The 27,256-nt window shown below is 35.6% G+C and overlaps 2 protein-coding genes across 4 annotated transcripts; one reads left to right on the forward strand and one right to left on the reverse strand.

Annotated features, from left to right (window-relative positions):
* The first annotated feature begins 7,885 nt into the window (after window positions 1-7,885).
* Window positions 7,886-9,151, forward strand: LOC121992782 (E3 ubiquitin-protein ligase Os04g0590900-like). The gene has a single exon (XM_042547345.1). It carries the CDS (start codon window positions 8,087-8,089, stop codon window positions 8,879-8,881), a length of 795 nt encoding a protein of 264 aa, XP_042403279.1. The 5' UTR covers window positions 7,886-8,086; the 3' UTR covers window positions 8,882-9,151.
* Window positions 9,152-9,282: 131 nt separating this feature from the next.
* Window positions 9,283-20,684, reverse strand: LOC121992781. 3 transcript variants are annotated; one of them, XM_042547344.1, is made up of 12 exons: window positions 20,307-20,684; window positions 19,289-19,328; window positions 17,986-19,142; window positions 15,243-15,328; window positions 14,484-15,151; window positions 13,954-14,397; window positions 12,890-13,841; window positions 12,531-12,761; window positions 12,326-12,450; window positions 11,195-11,595; window positions 10,265-10,382; window positions 9,283-10,171 (listed from the first exon to the last, which is right to left on the reverse strand). In XM_042547344.1, the coding sequence occupies exons 3-12, from the start codon at window positions 19,138-19,140 to the stop codon at window positions 9,393-9,395; spliced, it is 4,959 nt and encodes a 1,652-aa protein (XP_042403278.1). In that variant the 5' UTR covers window positions 19,141-19,142; window positions 19,289-19,328; window positions 20,307-20,684; the 3' UTR covers window positions 9,283-9,392. The 3 variants fall into 3 exon arrangements, with proteins under 3 accessions (XP_042403278.1, XP_042403276.1, XP_042403277.1); XM_042547342.1 differs by having other exon boundaries at window positions 17,986-19,145; XM_042547343.1 differs by lacking the exon at window positions 19,289-19,328 and having other exon boundaries at window positions 17,986-19,145.
* Window positions 20,685-27,256: the final 6,572 nt, after the last annotated feature.

A 27,256-nucleotide genomic window follows, 5' to 3' on the forward strand; every position in this document is an offset into this window, starting at 1 on the left:
GAGAGAGAACGAACCAGGGCTAGTAAATTTTAGAGGAACAAAAATCCTATAGTATTTGTGAATATTGAGATAAATTTATAATCTATGTCCATTTCATCACAAATTTTATTAATTTAAAAACTAATTTTCTGTCTCAATTTTTTTTATATTTTAAATGATATTTTTAACAATTTTTTTTGAAATTCTATTTATGCTTAATATTTTTTATTTTTAAAAATTTATATAAAATTTTATTTCAAATCTAGTTCATATTTCATCTCAAATTTTAAATAAATTATTTAACAAAATCATACTATCTCAAACTCTATTTATAATCCATATTTATTTTTATTTATAAAAATTTATATATTATTTTGTCTTGAATTCATTTTAAAATTTTTAATATTATATTTCATTAACGTAAAATATATTAGTGATTCAATAGAAAATTAATTTGGACCTCAAATTCTATTTATAATCTATATTTATTTTTTTTATAAAAATTTATTCAAGTTTCTTTTTTATATTATATTTTATTTAACTAAAATGGATTAGTAATTTTATAATAAATCGGTTTCTGTTTTACTAAAATTTGAAATAGATTTTAACGTGTCACAAGAGAGAATTGTGATGAACATTAGCTGATCAACGTAGTCACACTGTGTCCTAACCACAATCTGCTACGTGCGATAAATAGCATTCATATAAGAACTCTAAGGATGATGTAATCTAGAACCTAGATTCGCATGATCGCATCCCCTCATGCATTATCGGTCACCTGTAATGTCACTCAATCAATGTAAAATTAGTAGCTCATAAATCATGTTTGTATTTATATTTTTCCAATACCTTACACTTGTCGTGGTAGCACTCGAACCGGGATCTCTATGACAATCATGAGCGGAATTTGTTATCGTCGGACGGACTCGAGGACGCCTCGATCGCCAAAATCCTGGTCCGTGTCGACAGCTCCAGTAGCGACGGCAGCAGCGACAACATTATCAGTGCTGCCGATTGCTTGGTGAGTTCCACGAGGCAGGGCGCCTCCAATTGCTCCCCACCTTCAACCTCCACTCTATAGACGTGTGGCCACATTCTCATGCAACTGTTCTATCTGCCGAGCCAACGCCGTGTCCACCACAAGGATAACCAATTGACACCGATCACAATGAGACGGCAATATATGTATTGGTTCTAATACATTGGATTTTCAATTTAATTGAATATTTTTAAGAGTAAAATTGAATAAATAATATTTTCTCTATTTTTAAATTTCCTCCGTGAAATTCTTGACTAAAATTTAAAAATTTTATACAAGATGTTGAATATTATTGGTGAATTAGATGGAATTTTTGTTTTTGGAATTAAATTATATGTTATCTTTTTAACTATCATCATAATTGAATCAATTCATTCTAGTAATAAAGGTTATTATGCTACATCTCCTCATTGTCCGTTGGTAGATTATACGAAGGAAGATAAATCATTATGTCAATTTATAATCGACCACTAAATTGATTACGGGGTGAGACTAATTTTTTCCAAGGATGTACCTAATAAAAATTAATCTCTCATCTATTATAATAAATGTCACTCTCTAATTAACAATGAGTACCAATTAACTAACTATTATAAAAATCATCATTTACGCCTGTAGTATCTAAATATAAAAATTAAGTAATCTGGCCAAAATATAGAGTTTAATTTTTTTTAAAAAAAATAAAAGAAAATATATAGATATTTTAAAGTTCTATCTTGAGTTGCAACCAGTTTTGACTTTTTATCTAAATTTCCTCTCGAAAATATGTTAAAATAATTCAATAAAAAAAACTGAATAGTCTGAATTGCGTTGGATCAAGAGGAAGTTGTGGGCCAATTGCACACCAGCTTGTTTTCCTTCCACTGTTGAAGGGGGAAGAGAAATGACTGCTCTGTGTATCCAGCCTGACCCAGTGCTCTCCTCTTTAAGAACCAGTCGAATCAGGCCTTCGCCCAATTCTATTGGCCCACCATCAACTTGGAACAGGCAAGCCAGCAATCACAAAAATGACCCACGCCCTTTAAATGCAAACAATTCATTCCAATCACTCACAACCCACACTTGGGTTACAAGCTGGCGCAACCCAGCTCGGTCTGGGAGGCAGCCACAAACTTTAAAATAACGACCAATGGCTCAGGGAAACTATGCAATGTGGGACTAAAAGACGAAGCTTTTGATTTGTCTGCATATTTTATATTTCGTTCGTTCACTTTTTTTAAAAAAATATTTATTTATTTCTAAAATTCACCTTTTAAATTATTATTAAAAGGTACCAAATTCTAAGAAAATATATAAAAATACTTTATTATATATTTTTTGGAAAACCAGAACAATAATAGTAAAATATAAATTCAGTAAAAAAATAAGTAAAATTCATAATCTTACTTGCTCCCACCAACTCTCACGACTGTTCCTAAAAGAGAGTAAATTAATAAATCGAAATAAGTCATTATATGGAAGAGTATTTTCGTTATTGATGTAGAGAATAGTAGATAATCCAACCTAATTTTGATATTGATAAAAGATTTAAAGTTAAGTTGTATTTTGATTTAATGAAATTGACTAAGTATACAAGTAGCTTAATCAGAAAGTTCTAGTGATCATTAGACAAAAGCAAAGCCTTGATAAGTCTGTTGCATAGGATACTATGCAGAAGACTTTATAGATCGAATATATCAGACGAAAAGTCTAGATGGGTTTGAAAGATCAAACGTGTAGCAGGTCAATGGGTCTAAAGGATCAAATATCAAGATAAAGTCTTAGACTGAACAGGTCTAGAAAATTAGATATTTAATATATAAAAAAATATTTTATTATATATTATTTGGAAAGTTAAGTTGTGTTATGATCTAACTATTTTTACTGAGTGGGTAGGTAGTTTCACTAGAAAGTCCTAATAGATACTAGGCAAAGGCAAAGCCCTAATAGATCTACTGGACCATATACTAAGCAAAAGATTTGGCAAATCGAGTACACAGACAAGAAGTCTAGATGGATTTAGAGGACCGGATGTCTAATAGGTCAATGGGTCCAGAGGACCGGACTTCGAGAAGAAGTCTTGAGGGTCAGAGGATGGGATGCTGAGCAGGAAGCCCAAACAAATCGAGAGGACTAAATATTTGGCAAGTCAGGTAAACTCTCCTGAGAGCAGTAGATAAGTACGTGTTCCCTTGATAGAAATAGTAGACATCAGTCCGACCTACGATTTCACTAGAAATTTAAAAGGTAGAATCAGGCAGTCTCAAGACTGTTAAACTATTTTATGCTTACCTTTATTATGTATGATGTGCTAACTCAATGATACATGAACTTAAATTTGAAAGTTAGCTGGAAAAATCCACTCTGAGCAATCGAACGAATTCCTAGCGCTAGGAGGTTCGGGCGATCAGATCATGTCTAGGTGCATGGATAGCCTGAATACTAACATGACAACTAAGATGACAGACTCCGATTAGCTATCGCATATTAGCTTATAGCCGCTTGGAAGGGATCGAGGTGCCTGAGAAGGGATAAAGTGGGCGTAGATGGTGTTTCATCCAGATAACGCCATGTCAACTGTCGAGGTGCCCAAAAAGAATCTAGACACTGGGAGTTGGATAACTCAGTGACAAAAGTAGATCGGATAGACCTTGATGGTGGCTCCCAGATTTGTTCCAGGTACTCAGAAGGTCTTATAAAAAAGTTGCGAACAGTAGCCTTAGAACAAACTTGTGATCAACTTGCTCATTGTTCTCTTGCTGCTGCCTTGCTCCAAAAGCATAGTTTGCAAAATCGTGATCCAGATTGTAGGATCGTACGATCCTACGATCCGGAAACCTAAAATCGATCTAGGATCGTTGAGAATCACTTTTTGCAGTAGAATCGCAGTAGGATCGGTAGGATCGGAACAGGATTGGAGCAGGATCGGTGGAAATTTTGAGATATCATAACTTTTGACTCGGATTGAACCACGGGGCCTATAATATATCAAATCAAAGCTCGTTCAGAGATCTTTAATAAATTTCAAAGTTTATCCTTAACCACCATATTTCAAATTCAAAAAATATCATTTAAATCCTTTTTGAATATCTAGAAGATTTTATTTTTTTTTATTATCTTTTTTTTTCATCTTATAAGGGTTTTAAATTATTTAAACATATGTTTAATTATTTTTGAGCTAGTTTTTTATCAATAATATTTTGTCATTTCTTTTCCTCAAAATAATGAATTTTTGGATGTCTATTGTCTAGTATTGTGTGGCATCAACCATTTTTTAGAAGATTATTCCCGACGTTCATATTTGAATCAAAGAATTCAATAATTTCTGTTATATATTAGGTACTTTGTTGGCCTTTAAATTGAATTATCTTATAAGCAAAGGAAATATTTTTGATATTGAATGTGTTATTATTATTGTGTTAATAGAAATTTTATATTCTTTCATTTTATGATATGAAAATATAAATATTATTACTATACGATAGTTGAATTACAAATTAATTTAAATTTGTATATATAGTAATGTAATTTGAGGTATTGACTGTAAATGATTGCATATATATATATATATATATATATACAAAATTAGTTATTTTTTTTATATGTAAATGAGTTTTTTAGCTATTTTTTCTAATTATTAATCATGTATGATAAGATTTTAAGGGTTTTTGTTAGGATCGTACGATCATACGATCCAATCCCGACCGATTCGATCACGACCCTAAATCGATTTTACGTAGGATCGTGATTCTACAAACTATGTCCAAAAGTATTGACACTACATCAGGACACCAATCATGCACCATTTCAAATCCTTGTTTTATTGGTATAATTGTTTTATTTATTCTTTGTCCTTTATTTGGTAAGAAATAGCAAACGTACTACTGTTCATTGGATTTTTGTGTATTTATCGTACCTTTGCCTTTGAATCGTTGTTTGAAAGAAAAGACTTTTAGTGGATTGTCTATCGGAAGTGGTCAATGACTACAAGTCTTGGACTAGCAATATAGACTATGAACTAAGTGAAAATAAGATTGTCACTTGTGTTTTGTTTTCATTTTTGTTTCTACTACATACTTTCGAAAACCGTGAAAAAAAAAAAATGATGCGCACTATTCACCCCCTCCCCTAGCCTTAGTGATTTTCTCGATCCTACATTTGTGGCTTAGTCAAAAATAGACCCTTGCTTAATTCTGTAAATCTACCATATGGTGATCGGCTTAACTATGCCTTGGGCCAATAATAACAGTTATAAATTGTAGCAAAAGGTGATTACGCTCACCCCAAACGTCCCTCACAACCCGTCCTCATGTTATGTGAAGGGAGATAGATCATAAGGTTAATTTTGCAAATCTATCATGTGGTGATCGGCTCAACTATACCATAGTGCAATAATAGTAGTTATAAATTGTAGCGAAAGGTAATTATGTTCACCATAGATACTCACAGTTCATCTCCAAGTTACTTAAAGGGGATAAATTATAAGATCAATTTATAGCTAACTGTCACATAATTAAGGGATGATTTTTTTTTTCAAAAATATATATTCATCAAAAATTAATCTTTATTTCATTATAATAAATTTATGGCTCTCTATCTAATTAACTGAGTACAGTTGTAAAGCACTTATAGGGATGACTGTTATGATAACTATGCCAATTAGTAAAACTCGAAAATGAATTAATAATTATTATAAAATTGACACCATAATTAAAAGTCAAATACATTTTTGTATAAACAATGAAGGGGTGTAAAACAGGGGCCATATTCATGCATTTCAAGTCATTTTCCTAATTAATTGATAAAAATTCTATTGAGCGTAGGGAAAAAAACTTATGTATGACTTTCTTACAATTATGATTTAAAGCAATTTAGAATATTAAATGCATAATAAATTTTCAATTTAATATTGTGATAGAGTATCAAGGCGACCCCATGCAACGAAGAATTATTATAAATTTTTAAAAAAGTTGACTTAGTAAATTATCACATCATATCATTAAAATTTTATTGAGAAAACATATCCATTTGTATTTAGATGAAGATTGATTGTGTTGAATGTATGAACATTATTTAATAAAGTAGGTTAAGATTAATTATTATAATCTCAACTTTAATCTTAATTGAAAAATTAACATTATCCTCGTCCACAATTGCACTCCAATCACATCTTTTTGGTCCAAATAAGTACCTCAAAATTTTGTTTTTTTTTTAAATTATTCATTTCCGACCAGAATATTTAAGAAAAATTGACCAATTTTAATTTTTTTTTAGAATTATTATATGAATCAAAGAAACAATTAATAATTTTTTCAACAATAAATATTTAATTTGACTTGGATCACTCATTAAATTAAAACAATCCAATCAATTCATCAGTCTAGTGCCTTCCTACATTGTATAAACATGTTTGTCTATTAATTAGCTTATCCATCAATATCTTGTTTACAATTGTATTAAATATTTTCTCCCTCATTCTATCAAATCAGTCAAAGAATTCAAATATCATCTAAATTTTTTGATGAAATTAAGGGGCATTATCAAACTCATTTAATTAGTCCAAACCCATGGGAGAACAGATACCTCCCATATTATTTTCCTCCTAACTTAGAGGTTTTTTTACATCACATATTACTGTTAATAAATAATATTCACTAATTGGCTAAATTAAAAAAATATATTAAACCAGATAATACTGAATCCGGACACTAATTGGCTTAATTAAGATTGGAGTTTGCAAGGATAATTAACTCTAATTCTATATTTTTCATGAGGAAACATAAAATGCAATAATTTTAGATATCGGAAAAATCGTGCTACTGTTCTTTCATAATGTCATAATGTCACGTCACTCCAACTACTAACCAGTAACCAGTAACCACTTCTCATATCTAATTAATGGCGTGTGTATATATATATATCCAATTATTTATTATTATACGTGTACATTAGTTTAATTGGATGGAAAAAAGTTTGCTGGGTGTATATAAAAGACCCGCGGATAATAATTTATTATTTTTTATTATTTTTACCTATATATATACATTTCTTTGTTTTTTTTTGGAAGAAAATACTACATTTGTAAAAATATTATGGAAGTAAAATATGAAAAACCAAATAACAAGTGTCCGAGTAGAGAGATTAGATTCTCTAGTATGTAATCTTTAATTCTTTCTTGATTCTTTCCATAATTTATATGTTGGATCATAATCAAAATCTATTTAAAATTAATTGCAATATCTTCTGGTTCACCTTTCTACCTAAATTAGAATTTTAAGTTAAGTTAGGAGGTCGGAGGCCACCGACGATGAATTATAAGTTACTGAGTAAGGGGTAGCCCGTCCGATGGATTATGACCATTTGACTCGATTCAAAATTATAATTTAGGTGGAAAGATAAACTCAGGAGAGATCATATCTAATTTTGGTCTGATTTTGATTACGATCCGATTTATAAATTATGAAAGGGATCATGAAAAAATTAGAAATTACGAACCAACAAATCTGGACTCCTAGATAGTGGACTGATGAAATTCTCTGTGAAATTTTAACCCCGATCACCACCCTCTTAACCCAAATACATACCATTGAACCGATAGCAAAATTCTACTTGGACTGCTATTAAATGTGGTCGTTTGCATTTCAATTTTAAAATTTAATCCATGTTTGCAAGTGATGAAGGAGGTCTCTTTCTTGGCAATTATTTGAAATGTGAAAAATGTTTTTTTTTTTAAATCTTAATTTAAATTTTGTATTTATGATTTTAAAAATATTGTTGGAAGGATTTGTGATTTCGTGTCCTCTGTTTCTATCATCCATTTCGATCTTTTAAATTCTTTTTAATCAGCGTAAAGAAAGGAAAAGAAAAAAAAAGGAAGATGGAGTGATTATAAAATAGGAAGAAAAGAGCGAATCGAAAAGCAAAGTAGACGGTCTCCTTCTTCTTTTCCCCGTTTGGCAATTAAGTTTCTCTCTGTCCATCACAAAAAGGCACATTTGGTTGATTTCAGCAAACAAATGATTTTTGTTTTCTTTTGGAGGTTTTGTCATCAATTTTTTCTGAGAAATATATAAAAGGAGGTGAAATTTGATGCCAACAACTCATCGATTGGCCTGCAAATTTGCCGTCGAGGGAGCGGCTTTGTTCTTGGTCTTAGCGGCGACGACAATGGCGAGCGATGGCGTCAGCGGAAGTCCCAGTTGGGTCGCCTATGAGCCAAACAAGGAAGCCGCTACTCTCCCTCCTCCTTTAGAAGGTTCCGACAGCGGTGTCGGCCGGACTTTCTCCCCGCTCGTCGTGGCGGTCGTCGCGGTCCTCGTCGGCGCGTTTCTGCTCGTCAGCTACTACACCATCGTCACCAAGTACTGCGGCACCTTCGACACCCCGTGGCGTCGCTCGGAACACGAGCTCTACGACGATCGCTGGCGGGAAGAAAGATGGGATTTTTCGTCTTCGGACGGACTCGAGGACGCCTCGATCTCCAAAATCCCGGTCCGCATCTACAGCTCGAGCGGCGACGGCACCGTCGGCGCCGCCGATTGCTTGGTGTGCCTGGGAGAGTTCCGCGAGGCGGAGCGCCTCCGGTTGCTCCCCCTCTGCGGCCACGCCTTCCACCTCCGCTGTATCGACGCGTGGCTAAAGGCGCGCGGCAACTGTCCTCTCTGCCGAGCCAACGCCGTGTCCGACGCCCCGCCGCAGGGAGAACCAGTCGACGCCCACGACAATGAGGCGGCGATATTCGTCGGAGGCGACGAGCTCCGAGCCATGAAGCGATCGATGTCGATGGAAGTGGCGCGTGAGCAGCGCGCCATGAGCTCTGTTTCCTTGAACCGATCCTTCTCTGCCGGAAGGTTCAAGGGAGGAAATTTGACGCTTCCTTTATGAGATCACTCAAGGCAACACACACGAACAGGGTACAAACTACAAAGTGAGAAGAAATCATCAAAATTGTTAATGATCGTTTGTAATTGGTAATTGAGTGGGAAAAAAAATCGGATTATGAACTCGCAAAGAATTTTTTTTTGTTCACTTTATTATAGAAAGAAAAATAAAATCTCTATGAAAGGTGCATACACATCGACGATAGAAAGTCACAGTAGTGCACGGCTACAGGCCGTAACAGTAGTAGTATATATTATCTACATAAAAGTGGAGCTTCACTGGATTCACTGCCTCCTATCTCTTATATATATACAAAGAGCCGTAGCCTTCACTCTTGAAACCGACAACTAAAAAAGATACAAAGAAAAACTCAAAAGAAAGTCGAGACAAGTATTTGTGGGTGGTTATGAACACATAGCTTAAGTTTTCGAAGCTACCCTACGCTTTGATCTGAAATATCTTTAGGCTATAATGTACAAGGTATCCATGCATGATGGGATGGACTCTCCTCTCTTTAAGTGCCACTGAAGCCACCAAAGAGAATCAGCGAAGTGCTTACACCCGGTGGATCTCGTCTCTTAACGGGTGCTCTCTTTCTCTCCATGCCAGTTAAGGCAAGAGACAAGGAGAGGGATTCAGATATATCGTCATCGTCATGGTTGGTCACCGTAGAATCAGACAGTTTGTCAAGTCTGCCGTCGTAAACCAATGGATAAAAGGGCTGAAATGTTTCCTTCTTGGGAGAGGGCTCCTTGCCGCCCAAAGCTAATTCAAGATCAGGAGCATTTGACTCTGGTGTATCTTCATCAACTGGAGGAAGGTAGTATCTAAAGTTCTCCATCTCTCTCCTATCTGAGCAGAAGTCTAGGGGAAAGAAGCACCTTTCGATACAGTTTGAGCTCTCAGTCATTGCATGGCTGTAGTTGGCACTGCCGCCATTCTGCTTTTCTTCGAAGTAGCTTGTTAGAGATGGTTGTACATTAGATGGCAATCTGTATCCCATGTTTTGATCTTCTCCATAACCGGCAGAAGTATGGCTTTCCTCGTCATATTGTATTTGCTTGTGTTTCGGTTCCTCTTCCATAGGGACACCTTTTTCATCCTGCCATTCATTAGCTTTGATACTCTCTAATCTTTCACCATGTAGTCTTACTGACCAAGGGTGGGTATGTTTCAAGTAAGGCTTTGAGTCCCAGTTCAGGGAATCAACTTCTTTTATTTTTTCCTCTGGCAGAGGTTCAGTTTTCACCGAGTTCTTTTCCTCCATCATCATCTCTCGACTCGCATTGCCCTCTGCTTTCATGAAAATAAATGAATAAATAAAACATCGAACGGTGGTGCTGGAATAACAGAGTACCCATCAAGTAATTGGTAAAGAAAAATCACCTTGTCCAAAACCAGAAGGAACTGAATTTCCAGATAAAAATCTAGTAAGCTTCTGTTGTTCACTAGTTGCATGAATGTGAGTAATTTTTCCGTCATCAACCTCATTATTAGTGTGTCCCTGCAAGCAGATGGGAAATCTCTAATTTGTAATTTCATCAATAAAAATGCAATTAAAAGGTTAATAACAAAAGGTCAACGATCACACAATGCAAATAGATGCTGCAAGTATAAATGTTGTATGCTGCTTAGTGTCTAGTATTGGTTGATGAGAGTCACCATCCATACACAAAAGGTACTACAGGTTGAACTAGTGTCTATGAACCAGTATGTAATATTTGCACCATTCAGGTGCAATTATATAGGTTGGACCAAGCAAGTAGAGTACCGAATATAGGCCAATTATAGGAAATCTTGGCCTACGTTTCTTTGATTTTATGCTTCTCGATCAACTAATAAATACTAGCTTTTCATCTCAGAAAAGGGGTGCTAGAATTAACCATATGGTTTGCACATTCGTTGCTTGATAATGGTCTCACTATTGAGAAAGTCATTTCCACATCACCACATGTACGAATGCCTACAGTATGAAAAGAGGCATTCTCAACTGTAAGAAGTCGAAAAAAACTATTGTTGCTGACAACGTGAATCCAGGCAACGGATCCCCAAGTGTAACGTTATAGTATAGATATATGACTAATACCTAGTATATCTATGAGCTATGCTGCTTCCAGATTTTTTTTAAAAAAAATGGATTTATTAAAGAAACTGGATGACCATCACAAATGACAATTAACTCAGTAGCTAATGGGTCAAAGTCATGGTAAATTGCCAATAACTATCACATCTAAGTAGTTATTGTATATAAAAATATCTTATTCGCAAATATAGGTGAGTAAAAGGTCACTTATGCAGGAAGAAAAATAAGCCTACCAGTTCAGTTCTGTAGCATGGGAATTGATCTGGCAGTTCCTTGCTCTCTGTCTCAGCAGCTGCCTTGCATAACGAAGTTTTAATGGAAAAATCTTTGGTCTCGTGGTTATCATTATCGAGGCTAGCAGATGAAGTACCATGAAAATCCACAACAGAATCAAACTCTACTTTTTTATCGGCACAGGATTCATCAATACTATTGAGTTCTTTCAGTAGGTTCTGTTGAGAATCATTTTTCAGCAAGGTGGATTCTTCACATGCATGAGAAGATATATCTTGAACATGGGATTTACTAGGCATCTTTGATTCATAAGGATTATCATGCAAATCAGTGTGAGGTTTTGAAGAGTCCGGTTCCCTTACTCTGAAGACCCCCCAAAGGAAAAACAATGTGTTCCAACCTAAAAAGCACAAAAGGGACCAAACAATTCATAAGTTATCGACTTATTATATAAATGGCCCCTAAACTTTCATCAGATATCAAATAGGTTGTCCAACTATCTGTCTGATAAAAAATACTATAAAAACGATTTTATTCAGGTCAAACTGTTAAATTTACATGTAAAAAGTCATCAACCTGTGGTGTAAACTAGCATCCATGTCAGTTCAATTGCCACATCAACAGTCACATTGCTGCATCAATATAATAATGAAGGATGCTAACGTGATCTCATGGCAGATATAATATTGATGGCCACTACGACAATGGATGCTTGGCTGCCACATAAGCTACCCATTATTAACTGCTAAACAAATCTGGCAAATGGCATTATATATTTTTTTGAAAGTTTATTGACACGTTAAAACAAAATAAATGAATACATAATGTTTACATCCTATTGCAATCTAGGTGATGATGTAGGGATCATTTGTGCAATTAACTCTTTTTTAAGAACATGGATTTTGAGAGAGCACGAAGCTCACTCAAAGCTATATTTCTAAATAAACATTGTTTAGAGATTACATAGAGAATAAATCTTGAAGACAAGGATACAAAGCTCTAAAAGAGAAAATGACTTGATCAGTAAAATGTGCAATCAATTCTTAATATCCCTTATAAATGTAGATAAAAATCACATTTGTCAACAAAAAAACCTAAACACAAAAACCAAAATAGGAGTATTTTCTTACGCTGTGAACTTTCAGGTAGAATACTTGAAGGAAAAATAAGAATCTCTAATTCATTGATGCTCCCTTTGAAGGCTAGATCACTTTTCAATGCAGTTTCTAATAGCTTCAGATAAGATTTCTCATAACTGCAAAAATAAACAAGAACAAATTAGTTTTTAAAAACATAATATATCCAAACGTAGTAAAGTGTTTCAACCATTCTAACCTCTTAGAATCTTTAGCAAAGAAATATAGCGCAATGTTATTTTCTTCAGGACCAGTCTCCTGAAACTGTGATGGCCACAAGCTAACCCGAGGAACTTCCTCCAACTGAATTTTGCTAGGAAATTGGCATGATACTTCATGCACTTTGGGTGATGCAAAATTTGACAAATGAGCTTGAATTCCGTCAACAACTTCAGGAAGTCTTCCGATTCTTATTATCTCAAAGCCACCCCTATAAGAAAATCAACACAACACTAATGAACCATTAATCCTTATTCTACAACACCAAAAGTATCCAAGGAAAATAAATATAAGCTCAACACAAATCTAATTTCAGAAATTAAGAGTTAAATATCATACCACCATATAAAATCATGCTCTGGCATGGCAAGAGATCTAACAATAGTAGTCTGCAGAGACGAATCATTTGGCAAAATTTGAGTCAAGTTATTCTCATTTGTTTCATCTAAAGCAGCAAGATTGGCATTCAGGTCCCCTACATGAAGATATGATGATTCCATCAAGTGTTTGCTTTGATTGTCTATGCTGTTTGTTCTGCTATTGACAGTGTCATTATTATCCAATGTCCTTTTTACTATATGTGCATCTTCTATGGGAAGATTTTTCTGTGATATACTTGGAAAAGAGCATCTGAAAGATCCTTCACAAACTTCATTGTTGCTCAACAATCTAAAGTCACATTTATCAACTTTTCTAATCTTCTTTGAGCTATGCGTTGCAATTTTGGGTGCATCCATCAACTTAATCCTCTTTCTTGTCCCATCTTCCAAACTCACGTCAGCAGGAGGCTTCTGAGATCCAATTTGGTTAGACACAATAGCATTGGTTGTGCTACACAATCTAGACTCGGAGATATCAATTGTTCTACACATTGTAGCTTTGAGTGCATCTCTCCACTTATTCCTTTTGTTCGTCCCATCTTTCGAACTCACGTCAGCAGATAGCTTTGCAGAAGACGAAGGAAGCCTGGCCTTTTGGCAAGAATCTGCAGAATGGTTTGCTTCTCTTAGTTTGGCATGATCTGATTCATGAATAACTCCTGACGTGGTAAGTCTTGACTTGCTAGAACTATCTTTGGTTTTTTCATTCAATGAAACCGGGTGAGAATCTGAAGAGAGTGACTCGCTGCATGTTGCAACTCCACCAGCATCCTTTGAAAATATACTGACTGATACGGAATTGACATGAATATCTTCACTTTTCTGAGATTCAACAATGTTTCTATTTCCAGTATCAACACTAACAGAGCTTTTATTTTGAAATGATAGCTGCTTCTTCAGTTCTTTATGCACTAGTAAACCAGCATAATAAGTTAGTATCATGTTAAATGGAAAAAAAAAAACCTCTCAGGTAATGAAAACATATGCTCACTAAATAAGGTTCTCCAATAGAAGATTTTTTACCTAATCTATTTTCTTTAGCAAATCCTTTGCTATTGCCGAGGCTTGCTGTCTCAAGCTTATTAGTTGAATCTCCGCTGTATGGTGCAATCTTCAAATCCATCTTTGGAATATACTTTCTTTTGATTGAAGGTACAACTGAATCAACAACCACAACAGTGGAAGTTGCTCTCTCCGGAACAATTCTTTCTTTCACTTGTTTGACGCCTTTGCGATTTTCAGCTTGAGGTGATTTAAGTGACTGAGATTTGGTTGCTGATTCATCATCATGATAGTCTGAGCTCACACTCTTGAATGATGCAGATTTGTTGAATGTTTTCACTAGTGTCATCATTTTTGTGTTTCCTGAGGTAGACTCTCTAGTTAGCTTTTGGGGGACATCTTCAGACAATTTCTTTACTTTTTGTTCGACATTCTTCTTTAAAGAAACTTGCCTTGAAAGAGCCACTGTCCAGATTCTAAGATGTCAGTTATTCTTAATCAACTAATAGAGAAGTTAACACAATAAGTTAATTTGAACCATGAAAACTTACCGCTTGAATGTTCTCTTTGAACATATTTAGAATCTAATGTATGCGAACGAGTGAAGGTTGGGGAACTGTTTGTAACCAAACCTTCAGAAAATGAAGCACTGCTGGCTCGCTTTAATTCAGTAATATGAAAGCTTTTAAAAGAATTTTCACGAGAATCCAATGTAGGTGACCGAGATAAATTTCGTGCATTATTTGCAGACTGGTAGCCAAGAGATGAAGCAATGCCAATCCTCTTTACATCTGCCACATTAAAGTTTTTAATTGGATTTTCCCGTGAGAAGACTGCAGCTATCCTAGGACTGACCAATTTTGAATGTTCATCTGTTGGTTCAGTAATCTTCTTTTTAGTTGGTGATGCAACATCAATATGGTGCATGTGCCTCTTTCTTGGAGTTCGAATCTGCATTTCCTTAATGGGTGTACATGCTCTTTTACTAGATTTGCTTGCTTCTGTATCAGTTGACTGGGAGTAAAACCTTGGACAGTTTTCAGTATTTGCATAGCTCCCAAGATCTTGAATTTTCTTGTTCAAGGATTGTTCATTTGATGCTCCACAAACCATCTCAGTTCTCTTCAGATCTCTTGTTTCAACTTCCTCCTTTAGTTGACACTCTTCACATAGCCAATCTCCCTCAGGAACTTTAGTCAGCATAATTTTCATGCAGTAACTAATTAAAATTAAAAAATTGATTAGTTGAAAAAGGTCCAGATTGAAGACTTAACAAGCAAAATATGTCATTAACAATGAGAATTCCTTACGTATGTTCTGCACCATCAATGCATCTACTACATGTAGCAAGAAGCTCCTCCCGACCAGCATCTCCACATATGTCACATACCTTTACCTACATGATGTATTCACCATATATCAGTTATCTAATAAGGACAAGTAATGGTGACAAACAAGGGAAAGCTATTTACAATATTTCAAATATTATTCCTTTCATCAAAAAGTTGCTAGGTATAGCAACTAATGCTTCTCTGTTCAACCAGTTTTTTAGACCATGACTAAACACACGAAACGGATAGATAGGAAAACAGCACAAGAGGAGAAAAAAATACAATTAAAAACCGCAGACAACAAGCTGTACTAGTAATAGCACCAACTATTGCAGATTCCTGATAATGAAAATCACACGACCCAAGCCATATAATACAACTTGGAAGCTAGGACCTTGTTTGCTACTTGAACAAACCCACAATAGAGACTAAAATTTGACCCAAGCTAAAGATGATGTAAAACTTGCTAGTCGTGTTGCCATACAACAGATAGCAGTTGGATTTTTGTATGGAGTTTCTCTGCATCTAGTAGGAGAACAGACTAGTGGGATCTTCGAAGAGTGACTCACATTACGAATTATTAGGTTGCAGAGTAGGAGCCAGGAACCCTTGGTATTGTCTTATCCTATTATTATTTCTGCTACATTTAACAAGTTTGGTTGGTCTTATGAGACCGCACAAGAGAAAAGGATAATTATAATTTGCAAGTCAAGGCACTATTCAACTCCCCTCTAGTATTGCAGTTCACAAAACTGATCCTCCACAATGCATACAACTTAGGAGCTCAGAACATCAAGCATAGGAAATATTAAGGGGCAAACACCAAATGATCAAATGTATTTGCTATTTTTATAAGGAGCATCCACTTATGTGGCATAGTGGTTTTGTAAAATAAAAGGTGAAGCCAGTGCATGAGGCTCTTGGTCTAGGGAGGTCAACCTCTACAACCTGGTCAGGTAAAGTGGTTGTTTCAGTGTCTCAAACTCAGGTTGGAGTAAAACCAATTTATGGAGCAGCATTACAGTTGCTACAAGGCTCGCCCTCACAAGCCTTGCCCTCATGATCATTGTGTAGGTAGGTAGCTAGGATGGTAGATAAGGAGAAAACTTCTACAGTGAATAAACAATCTACAAAACTCCACACCTGTCAGACTATGCAGGATCATAATTGAACAAGCAGGAAGAAAAAAAAAATTAAGAAAAAAGTGCCTGTAGATGTGAAGATGACAACATGATCTAAACTTAAAAGTATATAAGTGTCAAAGGACAAAGGCTTACAAAGATTTTCTACAAATTGTTAAATGAACTTTGTCCTCTGGATGTTTCTCTGAAGGTAGCCCTAGTTTCCAAGGCTCTAGTCAAAACAAGATTTTGGAACGGTCAAACTGTGCAGCTTTATCATTAGTTGTTATATCTGATAATTTTTGCATAACTGTTAACAAATCATGAAAATATGAAACTAAGGAGATTCCAGGAATATACAAGACAGACAATTACTTCCCTTTTTACAGCAAGCTGAAGTCACTTCATGACACGGTTCTGTTGTAGTTGCTATATTTTATAGCAAACATTCAATAACTTGTTATCAATTAGTTCTCAAGATTCATGTTGCAACATAAATCTATTGTATTTCTGAAAAATTAAAATGAATGCAACATACAAATGGCAAATGTCCGAGAGGAAACAAAGCTAAGGGAAAAAAACATACAAGGCCAAAGCCCATTTCTGTGACACATTATTTTTTTAAATTGGCACTAGGTATATCCAGTTCTTCGAACCGACAAATCCTAAGGAAGACCAGCCCGACCCTATGGAAGTTTTCCACTGGGGATAAATCGGGAGGCGTTGTCTATCTAGACGGATCACTTTCTTAGGCCCACCACCCATTGGAGGGAAAATCCCTACTTTCTATGACACATAAACTTGGAAAATTGATATATCTTCTAATTAGTACTATGAAAGTAACTACTTGATGGAAATAACATCCTTTTGGCCTCACGTACTACGGAAATTTGCTTTCCCACGCAAAAGAATGTGATAGGAAATTCATCCAAGATATTGTATGATTATCATGGCTACAGATATATGAAGGAATTTAGGATTAAAATCCCCCATAGAGTGGCTAAAATTCTAATGTAAGTGTTGAAACTTTCTGATAAAAGATTTATTAAATGTTCATAAATTAGGCCTCAAATTAATAATCTTGGAAATTATTAATTTAACCTTTATTCATGTTCTTTTAGAATGCTAACCATGGATTTTGAAGAATGATTGGTTTATCTTTCCTAGGAACAGTTTGCCTACTAATACTTTACCAGATTAACTTTCATGATATTTTAAACTCAGGTACCAAATGTTTTATAATTAGAAGTTTAGAACCAGGCAATCTCATCCCACTATCTTTTTCATCCACTTGCACGCTCAGTTTTCATTGACTAACCACATATAGAATGTGCTAGTAGCAAAAGAGACGTATAGTGGTTGTCCAAACAAAATTCACTTCAACCCCTAATGACAAAACCCTTCTAGGAACCATTTCGGATCACCTTTATGGATATTTGATACTTCTATTTTAAACAAAATTAATGACCTAAACACCTTAAGATTGTCTACTATCAGCCCATCAAACATCTAGGCTTTATTACAATAATTAATTAAAAACTTCAACGAAGAAAAAGTGCATGCAAATAATTTAAGAATAAATTCAATATTATAAAACTTACATCAAACAATATGTTATCTGATTCAGAAGTTTGACCAGGAAGAACTAACTGAAGCTGCATTCCAGACTCATGGAGACTGGACGCACATGTGCCAATGGCAGCAGCAGATTCCAAGCATGGGCCCACATTCTTCGACTCTCCCAAAGGTGAGCTAATTCTGATGTTTGTTTCTTTACCAGCTCCAATGTCAGGAAATGAGTGGATCTTTTGTCCATGATCGCCACTGGCAGGAAGCAACCTATGGCAAGGTGATCCTTCCTTAACTAGTATGCACTCATGAGATGCTCCCTGAAACTGTGATGGTTGATTTGCTTCCAAGTCATTACAGCCATCAGCACTATGACTGGATATATGATCACTTTGACAAGGGGAAGTTGAATTTAACTTTACTGGACTATTCTTCTGTGTGCTGTCAGACAAACTAGAAAAGCCTACATTTAGTGGACTAAGAGTTTTATTGTGAAGAAATTCTCTGTGGTAAGTGTTCAGCATCCTTCTGCTAACTCGGTCTCCTTCCACACCATAACCTTCAGATTCACAAGTGTCTTCAACTTGAATTGCCATTTTAGTTTCCTTGGTGTTAAACTTAAAAGTTTGAGATGAGCTACAAGAAGCATCTCTCTTAGCTTGCTCCAAACTATGATCTAAACCTACATCATTGCCATCTCTAGTTCCAGACATGGATGAATCACTATTTCTGTGGCATCTTGACATACGATACCCTCCATCCAATTCACTATGCAGAATAGCAGCCCCTGTATAATTGCATGGCATTTCATGACCCTCAACAGAAATATCTTTATGAAGAAATTTGTCCTCTTCAACAGTTGACGCCTCTGGGAGCATGTCAACATCTTCAGAAGAATCATATGTTGAAGGATTCCTTATTGTTGTTTTACTTTCTGCATTTTCAGAATATGAATCATTGCTTGAACTTCCACTCAACAAGTTGCTTGTTTCACTAGCTGCAGTCTGCAAGTCATCATGCGGTCTAAGCTTGATGTCAATGAAAGAAAAACTATCTATTTCTTTCCTGGCATATTTATTATCAGAGGATCCACAATCAACATTTGGCTCCCCTGCTACTGCCATCCGATGCATACAGGAAGAGCAAGGAGCAGAGCAAACATTGCATGTCCCAGATTCCACCCTCATATCTACTGCAAAACATGAGAAATCATTAGCAAATCTGAATAAACAAAAAGAACAGACTGGTGATGAAAGAGATAAAGGCATCAAAGAATGGAAATTTTACGAAAACTAAGAAGATTAACATAAACAAAACAAACAATTTTCTAACCACCTGTGAACTTCTATGCTTTCTTCAGACCTTAACACCTTTCCTGCCACATTTTCAATGCATCATTCAAACTCACAGATTAATGATATTATGGTGAATGCCTTACAAACTTGTTTAAACAAATACAATAACTTTTTTGATTGATTATGAACTCAAATAGATTAGCATATACAATTTATCGTCTTTAACGAGCTTAATCCATATGAAGAAACACTTTTGCCTCAATTTCTACGTCTTCAGTCCTTGCTAGTTGAGACCAAGCATGGTGATTCAACCAAATGCAATTAATTTTATTATTCCTAAACAAGGAGACCGTAGGAAAATTTGATATTTCAAAATATAATTAAAAAAGAAAAGGAGGGGAAAACAAATATCAATATGTACCAAACATGAAAAGCTGAAAACATCGTTTAAAAAGGGGCAAAGGATGATACGAAAGCAAGACTCTTAAAGAATTCATCCTCAGATGTTCATGATCTGACTCTTCTTCTTAAATGAAATAACTGGTTATGACTGGTGCCGTAGAAAAAGGAAACAAAATACCGCATCATCTTCCGCACCCAAAGGCAGAATCACAGCACTATATGAGATAGAAAACATAACCACCTGCCCCTCACGGTAAGTTTACAAAAATTTGGATCTGCAATGATCATGAAAAAACAATGCATGGTATACCAGAAAACAGAACAAAGCCAACAAAAATATGCATCCAAATCAAACCTTGGTCCGGTGGTTAAAAAAAAAAGAACCTTCATCAGTGAACCAAAATAAAATAACAGACCGAGAATCCAGTATTACAAATTCACTCATGGCACCAAATCAAATGATTTCACGATAGGGACAAAAGATAATGAACGAGAAAACACAAGCACGTCATCTTCCAAGAGAAGCCAATCCAAATAGAAACAAGCATCAGAGTACCTGACCACGACGGAACGTCTAAATCCCCAAAAGGGATAGGAACGAACACCCCTCGCCGGCATTAAATCACAAATTTAAACAGTAAAGAGGAAAACTTTACATGCTTCCAGGTCAGCGACGGTCTTCTAGAGATCGTAAAGCTGTTATAGGCTTTTATCGGGGAGCTATGCCCATCCCACCTGGTCCGGCGTGGCGACCATCACAAGGACGACTCCCCTACTCCTATTCCGTCGTTAGATCAAGGCGATCAGGAGACGAAGCAAGGCAACCGCAATCGGTATCTCCGTCGGGGCTTCAGCGGACAACGGCCTCCATTGGATCTGATTGGACGAGGATTTCAGCGAGGCGGAGGCTGAGAGAAGCGAGAAGAGTTGAGCGGAAGAAGGGAGACGCGAGAGACGAGAAAAGAAAGAGGAGAGAGAGGAGAGAGGGGCAAAACCGACACGGGCATGGAAGTGAAGACCTTCTCCACCGCTACTGTCTAAAATCTAGAAAAATTGCAACAAAATTTTAAAAAGACTTGTGCGAAAAAACAGATGTGTTTCTTTCAATATCGACGGCGACCAATCCTCATTCGACAACGTGTACGATCAAGATCCAATCGTACGTCCAAAGCGGGTTAAAAGAAGCGTGAGGAATCCGATGAGAGGAAGCAAAGCATGCGCGTCAGGATTCGAGATTCGTGCTACGCGGAAAAAAAATCCCGATCTGAAATCTGACGGCCGTCATAATACTTCGCGTACGGCTTCCCCACTTCCGGACGAACCCGTCTCCCCCACCCATGTGGGACATCGGGTCCCTTCGCCATGTCCAATCGACGACAGATACGAGACATGGGTGCCCGTACTCCGCGGAAGCTTCTGCGACACGGAAAAAAAGCTGGACCCGAGTGCGCGCCGGCTCGTCGGAGCAGCCTGCGACAGCCAACCAGACGATCGAGACCGTCCATTCGCTGGATTGCCGTGCGGGACAAGCGGTGATGTGATGGATCGTTGCCGTACAAGTTTCCGATTGGGTTTATCGCTGTGAAATGATTAAAGTCGTAATTAAAGGTTACGTGTGATGATAATAAGTATTAGTGATAATCATTACCTTAAGTCGGTAACATTTTTTTATTTTAAATAATAAAAATAATAAATACAGCTAATATTAAAATATGGTGTATTTGTCTTTAAAACTTCAATATATCCTAATTAATTTTGTCATGAACTTAAAAAGAGAGAGAAATTATCTTACAGGAGATATTTCAAAGTTCAAGAGCCAAGTTAAAATTTAACAAAAAACTCCAAAGTTGAAGTTGTAATTTTATCGGAACAGACTGGGCGGTTGGTCCGCACGTGATTCCGTTGGTCTAATTATGAATATATTAAACAATAGGACTCTATTTAATTAAAATGTTCGTGCTAATTTGATGCGTGGAACATGCCGAAAGAGGAGAATATAGCTTAGAGAGCAGCTAATTAATTGAGTTGAGTAGAACATCATCATGCATGCTCAAGTACTTGAATCATGATGATGATAAGATATTCATTTAAATATTTATTATTCAACTTTAATTATGATGAATTTATAAAAAAAAATTTCTAAATAGGATATATAACTAAAAGATGTTAGGCTTCTGGGCTGCCCTCTACGAGCGCTTCCCGATTTATCCTAGTGACCGGTGGAAAACTTCCGTGAAACTGGACCGGTCACCCCAGGTTCAACATTACCTAGCCTGATTAATCATAAGTACTTAAATCCTGGTGCCCATAGGACGAACATATAGTCATTATATAGAGTGTTACCATCAACAAATCTATAGGTCAATTTTTTATAGTAAAATATTTGTTAGGTGTCTATCATTTCTCATATAATGGTCATTGTTCATAGATAAAATCATTTATGGTTTACTTCTCTATAAATTACTATAAGACCAGTCGTATGGAGTGTCCGGGCTCAATGTATGACCTTTTTATCACCAAATACTTAAATCCTCCCCTATGTAGATGGTCATTACATGAGGTGTTATTATCAAGAGGTCTGGAGGTCAATTCCTTATAGTGAAATGTGTCAGATTCTTGTCATCCCTTATGCAATGATCATTGTTCAAAGCAAAGTCATCCATGATTTTACTTCTCTGCAAATGATTATAGGACCAGTTGTGTGAGACATCCGAGGTCAGCATATGACCTTATGTCACCAAGTACTTAAATTCTCTTACTGGGATATCTGGGATGAGCGTTATCTATTGAAATTGCAAGGTTGCAAACATAGTTTTACATTGAAAACACATGAAAAAGATTATGGATTTAGAAGAGAAACATGAGCGTTATCTATTGGAATTGCAAGGTTGCAAACATAGTTTTACATTGAAAACACATGAAAAAGATTATGGGTTTAGAAGAGAAACATATCTCTATTGGTATGAAATATTTTGGGTAAAGTACAAAAATAAAACAATGAGGGCTTAGACCCAAAGTGGACAATATCATACCATTGTGGAGATATCTAAATTATTTTGGTCCCAACAATTTGTATCAGAGCTCGGACTGCTAGAAGGTCTAATCATCGATTATGCATAAGAGTTATGGTCTAATCGAGTCATGTGAGCAGAATATTGATCTCGAACGAAGGAAGTGGACCGAGTGGTAGGAAGACCTAGTGGGTTGAGAATTAAATATCAAACAGATAGACTTTCCTCTTGAGGGGAGCCTGTGGTTCGTCATTTAAGGAGATATTATTAGGTTGCAAGGTTGCAAACATAATCCCACATTGAAAACATATGGGAAAGATCATGTGTTTATAAAAGAAATATATCTCCATTGATGTGAGTGTTAGGATGTATACTAAAAGTCTAGCTTTTGGTATAAACATTTATCTAGAAATAAGAATCACATTGGTCAAATGTCTACATTTATGATAAATGTAGTTGTTCAATTAATTTATATTGTAGATAACATGGTGTGTGGTGTCACACACAGAGGATCATGTTATCAGTACATTATAAATTATAAACAGTAGCTCACGACCAAAATGGAAAGGAACAAACCATTGGAAGGTCGTAGTGTAATTAGGTATTAGTTTATCTTAACTATATAATTACACTAGTACACTTAGAGTGTATTGAGTAGGACCATTAGAGGTCGTTTCTTTTATACTAACTTTATAAAGGAACAAAGACCTCAGTTATTATGGAAGTGTGTACTCTTAATCCTAATATAATAACAAGCACATATATTTGATATTTATTTCTTTAATTTATCAATGGGTGAGATTTAGTTCGATAAATCAATAAGTCCGATAAGTTGGGAAATGATATCACTTATAGTGTGTGTTGTTGATTATAGAAGGAAACTGTGTCCTAGTAATCTAGGTTGAGAATGTCCCCAAGAGGAGTTCATAAGGATTGTCATGTTAAACCCTGCAGGTGGACTTAGTCCGACATGATGATAAAGTTGAGTGGTACTACTTTTGGACTAAGATATTAATTAAATGAGTTGTCAGTAACTCACTTAATTAGTGGACATTCGGCATCTTAAACACAGGGAGACTAACACACTCATAATAAGAAGGAGCCCAAAATGTAATTTGGGATTGGTGCGGTAGTTCAATAATAGTTCTCTAGTGGAATGAATTATTATTGATAAAATTAAGTTGTATGTTCGGGGCGAACACGGGATGCTTAATTTTATCGGGAGACCAAAACCAATTCCTCCTCTCGATCCCTATCGTAGCCTCTTAATTATAGAGTACTATACCCACCTATACCCACCTTTTTATCCATCCCATAGGGGCCGGCCAAGCTAGCTTGGAGACCAAGCTAGGGCCGACCAAAGTTTGGTTCATGGGTGCTTCAAGGTAGCCGACCCTAGCTTGGGTTCAAGCTTGGTGTGGTCGGCCCAAATTAAAATAAAAGGATTTTTATTTTTAAAATTTTTCTTATGTGGATAACATGATTTAAAAAAGAGTTTAAAAATTTAAATCTTTCCTTTTATAAGATTCTACAAAAGATTAAGAGAAGAGCTAAATCTCTTTCCTTATTTGTAGATTAAAAAGGTTGATTTTAATTTTGGTAAAAACTTTCCTTTTAACCATGTTCATGATTTAAAAGTTAAAAAAAAAATTAATGATTCTCTTTTATTAGTTTCTACAAAAGATTAAGAAAAGATTTGATATCTTTCCTTATTTGTAGATTGAAAGGAGATTTTAATTTTTAGAGATAACTTTCCGGAAATTATCCACATGTTTAAAGAAAGATTTAATTTATAAATTTTCCTTTTAACCAATCATGAAGGGATAAAAATTATTGGAGAAATTTTTTATAAAATTTCCGGAAGCAAATAAGGAAGTTTTAATTTGTGTTTAAAATTTTTATTTGCTTGGAATTTTGGTTTGGCCGGCCATTATAATAATGAGAAGAAAATTATTTTTAATTAAATAAATTTTTCCTTTTCATGGCAAAAGAATTAAGGAAGTTTTTATTAAAATTTCCTTATTTGCCAAGACCAAGGATTATAAAAGAGGAGGTGGAGGAGCCTTCATGGGTGAACAACCTCTATTATTCTCTCCCTCTTTTCCTTGGTGTTGTGGCCGGCCATCCTCTCTCCCTCTCTTCCTCTTTGTGGTGGCCAAAACTCTACCTTGCTTGGAGCTTTTGTGGTGGCCGGATACTACTTGGAGAAGAAGAAGAAGAAGGAGAGAAAGCTTGCATCCCTTGGAGCTTAGTTGGTGGAAAAAGTTCTTCATCCTTGGATTTTGGTGCTTGACCGAAACTTGAAGGAAGAAGAAGAAGGTGCTAGGTGGTCCTCATCTTGGAAGATCGTTGCTCACACAACGTCCAAGGTTAGAAGAGGAATATGGTAGAAGATCAAGAGGTCTTTCTAAAAGGTATAACTAGTATTTTTCCTTTCCGCATCATACTAGTTATTTTTGGAAATAATACCAAATACAAGAGGCATACGATTCTAGTATTTCGAATTTGTTTTCGATGTTGTGTTCTTTTGTTTTTTCTTTTCCTTGTGATTTGATTGTTCTTTTCGATTGACCTAAAGTTATTTAAGGAAATTAAATATTAACTTTCCTTAAAAGGCTTTGTCTAGTCGGTGGTGGTTGTTCCCATATCCAAGAAGTCCATGTGCCTCGCCACGTCAGTACTGGGAGCCAATTTTGGAAACTAATATTTAATGAAATTAATAACCTAGGTGATTTGGATCGAACGTGTTAAGTTCCGCAGGCGATCCGAGTTTAATTTAAAAGAATACATGGTAGCTAGGAAAAGGTTCAGACCTTTGTATAAAATTTTTATACAATGGAACCATTAGGTTTTCCGAGTAGCAACCAATAATTGGTATCAGAGCTAGGGTTTTGCCTCTGTGTATTTGGTATTAGCTTAATTATGCACATGTCATACATAATTTAGGCAGGTTAATAGTAGGATGTGCTAACTTTGTGGATGCAGGATCCAACTATTATGACTTATAGCTATTATGTGTGTGATTGGACCCTTGGACATGTCAAGGGCATTTATTGTGTGTGCATGATTGTATTATAAAATACAGCAGGAGCTGTATTTAGTTTTATTAGGATTTTATTTTTGATCTAGTTACATGTACATTCCTTTTATGGAATATAGGATCGATGGATGTAAATTTTATTTTATGTTCGATCTAGTTTACATGTACATTCCTTCGAGGAATATAGATCGAAAATGTAAAATTCTATTTATGTCGCGGATCGAATCTTGCAAGGCGTGGAACCTTTTGAGGACCAGAGACGCAGCGGAACAAGGAGCAAGATGGATGCGACAACTAGACCCGGTGGCGGTGGCCAAAGATGGCAGCAGCTAGGGTTGGCGACACACGGAGGACAGCAATAGATAAAAGCCATAATAGTTGAAAATTAATTTTTCTATTTATTGCTTTTTATGCTGTGACTGTGTATGCTTGTTAGTATGCATGTTAAGTAGACTAGCATAGTCAAAATTCCTCACTTTAAATAACTAAGTGGGAGAGGAATTTATTTTTAAATAAATTCCACGGTCTCCATTACTGGTTTATAAGTGATGCAACAAGCTTGTGTGTTGGCTCTGAGTGCCTTCCTCCATATCGGATGATCTTGTTTGCGGATCACTAGATTAAACTTCCATTTTGGATGACTATAGGAAGCTAATTAAGAGAGTGTGATCTTTCCCATCGGAAGGGGCACAATCTTATTAATGGACTTAGTGTCAAGTAATGGTATACACTTAGGCACGTCTAATAGTATCCTCCCCATCGGAGTCACTGCTATTATTTGTGCGACTGAAGAAAACAACTATTAATTTGTCAAATAAATAGGTTGACAAGATAATAAAATTAAAAACCCCTCTTACAAATGTTTGATTTTGTATACGTCCACACTATCGTGGAATACAAAATTCACGGTGTTTGAGGTAATTTTATTTGTCATAAAGATTTATTGACAAGATAATTAATGGGTAAACCCCTCCTCTTACAAATGTTTAATTTTGTATACGTCCACACTATCGTGGCATGCAAAATTCACGGTGTTTGAGGTGTTGGTGAATTTAAATAATATTGTTTGAGGAATCAATGTTATTTTAAATTCAAAAGTTTGACCAAATATTTGATCAAAGACAGATCAACTATTAATTTTATTCGTCATAAAGTAAAGTTGACGAGATAATAAAATTAATGGATAAAATTTCTTCTTTGATTTTGTATACGTTCACACTATCGTGGCATACAAAATTCATGGGAATTTTAAGGAATTGATCTTGATCAAATATTTTTGTGATTCTTAGTATTTAAAATGTTTGTCAATTCCCTAGATGTTATACTATAGAAAAGACTTAGTAGTCCCAATTGTAATAATTGGAAATATGACTTGGACATTAAGGTAGTCTGTCTTCTTAGAACTAAGAACAATATAGGTGTATTTAATTCATTAGTTGAAACATGTTTAGTGGTGTTATCTACCAGAACCTGGAGTGTAGATACAGATGCCATTAATCATGTCCGCAATTGATTGCAGGGTTCCAGGAAACCCGACAACTAAATGAAAATAAAA

Source organism: Zingiber officinale, chromosome 6B (genome assembly GCF_018446385.1).
Source record: "Zingiber officinale cultivar Zhangliang chromosome 6B, Zo_v1.1, whole genome shotgun sequence".
Taxonomy (NCBI): Eukaryota; Viridiplantae; Streptophyta; class Magnoliopsida; order Zingiberales; family Zingiberaceae; genus Zingiber; species Zingiber officinale.

Excerpts from the sequence above, each read along its gene's own strand:
- LOC121992782 (XM_042547345.1), top strand. The coding sequence starts at position 8,087 with ATGCCAACAACTCATCGATTGGCCTGCAAATTTGCCGTCGAGGGAGCG.
- LOC121992781 (XM_042547343.1), bottom strand. The coding sequence starts at position 19,140 with ATGAGGGTGGAATCTGGGACATGCAATGTTTGCTCTGCTCCTTGCTCT. Across the intron at positions 12,451-12,530 it reads TTTGCTAAAGATTCTAAGAG|TTATGAGAAATCTTATCTGA; the intron begins GTTAGAATGGTT and ends TTATTTTTGCAG. Across the intron at positions 11,596-12,325 it reads TCTACCTGAAAGTTCACAGC|GTTGGAACACATTGTTTTTC; the intron begins GTAAGAAAATAC and ends TGTGCTTTTTAG.